Source organism: Anthonomus grandis, chromosome 6 (genome assembly GCF_022605725.1).
Source record: "Anthonomus grandis grandis chromosome 6, icAntGran1.3, whole genome shotgun sequence".
Classification (NCBI taxonomy): Eukaryota; Metazoa; Arthropoda; class Insecta; order Coleoptera; family Curculionidae; genus Anthonomus; species Anthonomus grandis.
The window spans coordinates 5,629,284-5,635,283 of NC_065551.1; the positions used below are offsets into that span (position 1 = coordinate 5,629,284).

At 32.8% G+C, this 6,000-nt stretch overlaps 1 protein-coding gene across 1 annotated transcript in view; it reads right to left on the reverse strand.

The window, feature by feature from the left end:
- LOC126737063 (WD repeat domain phosphoinositide-interacting protein 3) overlaps positions 1-3,342 on the reverse strand; it is a 51,456-nt gene extending 48,114 nt beyond the window's left edge. Inside the window, exon 1 of the mRNA XM_050441760.1 lies at positions 3,177-3,342. Within this exon, the coding sequence (XP_050297717.1) occupies positions 3,177-3,243 (67 nt within the window). The 5' untranslated portion in view covers positions 3,244-3,342. The remainder of the gene's footprint in view (positions 1-3,176) is intronic.
- Positions 3,343-6,000: the final 2,658 nt, after the last annotated feature.

Here is a 6,000-nt window from a genome sequence, read left to right on the forward strand (position 1 = left end):
ATAACTTTAAGGTTTAGCAACTTATCTGAAAATTGCCCCTAAAATTATAAGTAAAGACTTAAAATGTGTGAAATTTTAGCAGAAGCAATATTCGAATGGCTGAGTAGTGAATTCTTAAATGGATTCTTTTCTAAAAAAACCCAAAAAAAATTATTTTGACATTTAAATGAGCATTTAAACATTTTAATCATACCTGGAATCATAACCCAATCAAACTTCTGGAAACTGCACTTAAAATTATGGAAAAATAAGGTCTAGTTTCAACACTAAAGGTGGATTCATAAATTCTGTATGGTATGCAGTAAGAAGTAGTTTTTCTATTTAAACTCTGCTGCAGTAAAATTGATACTCCAGATCATTTGGGTGAATTAAATTTCTTTGTACCTGCTATACACACAAGAAGACCAGTTCAATTTTATCTTGAGAATATCCATACCCACTTAAACAGAAACGCTCCATTACACCAAGCCTGTTCATGGTTTAACACACTAGTGAGAATAACATTGACCTTTTTAATGGCTCTACAACTGCTTTTAAAAAAAAGGTGATGCAAGCATCATCTTCTGCAGCATAAATTATTGTTTCTCAATTGATTACAGTTAATTCAATAAAATTCTTGATTTGATCAGTATTAGGTGGGCTGGAGGTGTTTTGGGTGCTTTGGGTTAATTTTTTCTTTTTTCTATTTTTCTTTCTATTGTACTATTCATAATTACTTTTGGGTGGGTTTACTTTTGTTATATGCATAGTTTGTTTAAGTTTGTTAGTTGAGTTGTATTTTTGTGTTACCATATTGCTCATAATTCGTCGCCTTGCACACATAGGGGCGTATCTGAAATATTTGTATTTTACAGGAAAAGCATTTTAAGATGTTGGCTCAAGAGAAACTCTCGCTGTGAAAAACGGTTTGGAATTTGCGGCTTAAATTTTGTGCTCATGTGGGCATCTATAATTAGAACAATTTGCTATTATGAAATTTTAGATAAGTTTTCCAGTTTTTCCAAAAATCAAAAAAAGATTGAGATATGCCTTTTTGTCTGCTGTATACGCCCTTTGCAAAATAACAACAACCCATGGTAATCAAACTTTTATTCGAAATATTAAACATTTATTAAGTTTCAAATTAACCTAGTACTTCAAAGAAATGAAAAGTGGAAATCCTGGCCTAGCCTTAAAAAAATTCTTATCGCAAAAAAATAAACGTAGGTTCCTTAACGCTCCTAACACTATCAGCTTTATAAGAATAAGTAAAAATTTTTGTTAATTTTTTAACTTAAAAAATATATCATAATAAACCGAAAGAGCCGATAATAAACCGAGTAAAAAACTGTGAACAAAAAAACTAAACTGTTTATTACATAAAACGATAAAAATAGGTACTTATTCATGTGGATGAGATCTGTAAAATGACACATGCTCCTGAGATCGAATTACAGGAGTTTCTCCACTGCACAAAGAAATTAGGTCCTGATATTTTAGACATGTTATCTTTGGTCGTTCATTGTTAAGTTCTCCGAGAGAAAAATGTTCTATGTTTGTTCTCTTCAATGTGAGGCTTCTATAATGTTCATCACAGTGAGACACTTTAAAAAAAATATTATCTGGACTTTCCTTTTCAACTTTAATTTCAAAGATTTCTGTCCAGTTGATTTGGTTTCTGTCATCATCTTGGCATATGCTTAAAACTCTTAAATCTTTCGACAAGCCTTTAAAATCTATGAAATCGGAATAATTCATTGGAATTACATTATAGGGATTCTTAGCCCTAGCTAGTCTAAAAATCGAAATCAACTGAGATGGAACAAATATGTTTCCTGAACGCGAAATGGCAGTACTTATGGCACTATGGACTGAGTCCCCTTCACTTTGACCATGAAAGGGCTCAAAAAATCGAAGACTTATTTGCCTAATGTTCTTGCTGCTTCTTACAAAATATAGTAACATTATAGCGACTATGGAATTTTTATTTGGGCCATAATGCATCAACATGTATCATTATTATATCTTCACAAAACCTGCAGAGGCTATCGCCTTTTTTCTTGCATCCTTTCAATGAACACATCTGTACATAGGTTGGATATGTAACTGAGTCATCATTACCAAATGACAATGTGCTATTTGGTTCATTGGGCTCTCTTACTTCCTGATCGTCTCCTGTCACATTGTAGCTTTTAACATATCTTTTGGAACGAACTAATTTACATGAAAAAGTTTGACTAACAGCTGCTTCTTTCGTTTTCAGCATTTCTCGAACAAGGGCTAATGGTAGATTGTCTGTTGAGCTTTCTGAACTGGAGTCTTTTTCACACTGTACCACTGTAGCGTAATACCACTTTTTTCCGTAAAACATTTTAACTTTTGTACCACACTAAAAGTTTTTTTTCAGTTTTATTCACAATAACGAGTTCATTAGAGGCAACAACGTTTTTTGTTTTATTGCTCCACAACACTAGCACATCCATCTTGATTGTTTCATATGTTGTATGATTGTATTGTTGTGTATCTAAGATACGCCTTTTTGTCTGCTGTTTTAAAATGACTTGATGAGATATGCCTAAACAGTTTGCGTGCAGAACCCAGGCAATAAATTATATTGAGTTATGCCCTTTTGAGAGCAGCTAGAAAGCACCAAATTTGTCCAAAAAATTTGACGAAATCCAAAAAAATTCAAATTATTAGTTACGCCCCTTTGTATGCAAGGCGACGAATTGTCTTTTGTATTGGGATTTTCCTGTTGGACAATAAATGAATAAATAAAATATAGTTCCAATATTATATTAAATTTAGTTAAAAAAAAATTCCATATGAAAATTTGCTCCTTCTGCTATCGGAATATTGTTCTGGGTAAACTTACACACATTTGAAGTCTATACCTATAATTTTAGGTGCATTTTTTTTAAAGGAACGTTGCTAAGCTAGAACTGTACCACTTAAAAGACAGTAGGTACAGTATAGATCATTAGCCTAGTTTTGTTATAAATGACTACTTATATTATCTAGTTGTTCAACATGTTTAATTAAAAACTACATACCATGAGTAGATATTTAAAGTAAATTACAATAAAAAGGAGAGGAGGAGTTTTGGCAGGATGACCATGGAGTTGCAAAAGGCCATAGTTTAAGCTTGAAGCAGAGAAAAATGCCCCATTTAAAATATTCAAATAAATTAAACTTACTTTGGTCCTGATTAAAACCCGCAAATAATAATCCGTTTCCAAATTGGTTATGGGTGCCTAAACTCATTTTGATTTGTTTAAAAAATATATATATTCAACTAATTTACATGTTATTTTTGTTTTTAGAAGATGTACACAAGGTTGACGTTCAAATAAATAATGACAGATGTCAAACATATGGCACGATCTTGGCGTCATCCCCACCCTTTATCGAGTGAGCACGTGGGTTTTCTTCTGGATACACAGCCGACTTTACTCAAGCCGCGAAATGATAACATCGGCAACATCGCTTTCAGATCCGTTTTAATTTCAGTTATGGGACTTAATGGGGATCGTTTGAATTCCTCTTTTAAATTTGAGTTTTTAAGTGAAATTTCGGAAAGGAAAGTGAATGTAAAATAATAATAAAAAAAATAAATAAAAGCGACTTTATTTTATACTCGGTGAGATTCAGCACAGCTGTTGCTAGCCGAGTATTCATAGCAAAAACAAAATATAAGATTTCAATAATTACAACAACGTCGAAACATACAGTAAGGTAAATTAAATATTCAAATAAATAGAAAATACAACTGAAAATTGTCCCTTTTTATTTTGATTTACTTTTGAAAATCTACAAAACAAAAGTAAATCAAAATAAAAAATAGTCTCTAACAACACAAAATAGTCTCCAGTCTACCAGACAAAAGTAAATCAAAAGCAAAAAAAATAAGGCAAAATACTCTCCAGAATCCACAAGACAAAAACAAGTGATTAATCAAAAAAAAAAAAAAATAAATAAATAAAATAAATAAAGTGATTAGTATTTAGAAAAAAGGTAACTTTTATACTTCTTTTTAAAAGTCGAAGTTGATTGATTAAACATTTTTATGTTTCCAGGCAAATGATTTAATAAATTAACAGAAGTATAGCTAAAGCAAGATTTAAAGAAGCTTCCCTTATGCCTTGGAATTTCATAATAGTCTCTATATCTAGTATCTCGGTTATGAAGGCTTGATCTAGGTGTAATTTTTGCAAATAGATAGTTTGGCGATTCAGTTTTGAGCATCCTATGAAGAAAAGAAGCAAAATGAAGCTGCTGTCTGTCCTCAATACTTAACCACTGAAGCTCCTTTAGTCTATGGCTGACGTGATCTTTTAAGCGTAGATTAAAAATAAGTCTTATGCAGGAGTTTTGTATTTTTTTGTAACTTGTACTTACTACTCATATCAAGACAAGGGCCACAGACAAAGTTGCAGTAGTTGCACTGGGACAAAACCAGGGTCTCACATAACTGCTTCTTTATACCGAAGTTGAGAAAGTGCCTGCTTTTATATAAATTACGCAATGAAAAATAGGATTTTTGTTTAACCTTTGAAATATGTCCCGTAAATCTTAATTTTTCATCGACCAAACTCCCAAGTTCTTGTACTCTGCAACCACTGGTATATCAACACCACCCATTTGAATTTTTATATTCGATTTAGCCCACCCGGTATTTGGCCCAAAGAACATTACTGCGGATTTATTGGGATTTAACTTTAAACCGTTATTATTTGAATATGTTAATATACTATTTAGCGTTTCATTAAGTCTGTCTTCAGCCGCCTTAAAATTATTTTTTGAGAATTCTGCTCCTATTTGGGTGTCATCAGCATACTGACTTAGGTTGCAGCCTCTAACAGATTTCCACATGTCCGCTGTAAAAATAATAAATAACAGTGGCCCCAGTATTGATCCTTGTGGCACACCCCTCTCCACGCGAAGACTTTCAGATTTATTATTATTTAAAGACACACGCTGTCATCTCCCCTATAAATAATCCCCGAGCAAATCTAAAGTTATTTCTTCAAAACCATAATATTTCAGCTTTGCTCGAAAAAGTTTTGGATCCAAAGTATCGAATGCCTTGCTAAAGTCGAGAAACACAACCGCAGACGTATATCCACGATCTGATGCCTTAATTATGTTATCAAGAATATTGAGCAGGGCCGTTGCTGTACTAAATCCCTTACGAAAACCAGACTGGCCCTCAAAAAGTAAATGATTTTCGTGAAAATAAAGCAGCATTTGCTTATATATAAGCCGCTCATATACCTTAGACAAAACACTCAAAAGGCTAATTGGCCTCAAATCTGACAGTTGTTTTACACCTGGAGTTTTTGGTATAGGAATAACAATAGATGTCTTCCACTGAGATGGAAAAACACCCGTTTCTATTGATGTATTGAATATATTGGTCAAAAATGGAATAACAAGAGGACAGCATAGTCTAAGCATGGAAAGAGTTATGCCATCAGCGCCAGCAGCATTCGATCTTAGTTGGGATAGAGCACTTTCAACATTCTTTTCAGTAACAAGATTTAACTTAAACCTGCCATTAGTCCCGCGGTTTGTATTATAGTAATTTATTGTGTCTTGGTCGACAGTGGGACATATTTTGCGTACTGACTCAATAAAAAAATTATTAATCTTGTCTGGGCTATTTAAGTTTAATAGTAAGTTAAAATTATTTTTTGTTTTATTGTAAACATTTAATTGATTTATAGATTGCCACATCAACTTATCATTTTTGCTGCTTGTCACATATTCTAGATATGCTTTCTTTTCGCTGCGGACAGCCTGGGTAAACATATTTCTTAAGGTTTTATAGGCCTCCCAGTCTTTGATCTCACGAGATTTTTTATACTTTGACAAAGCTTTATTTCTTTCAGCTTTCATTAACTTTAGAACATCTGTAAACCAAGGTGATTTGGGTTTGGTGACTTTAATCCTACGCTTAGGGGCATGTATATCAAATAGAGCAACTATTAAGTCAGTAAAAAACTGTAGCTTGTCGTATCG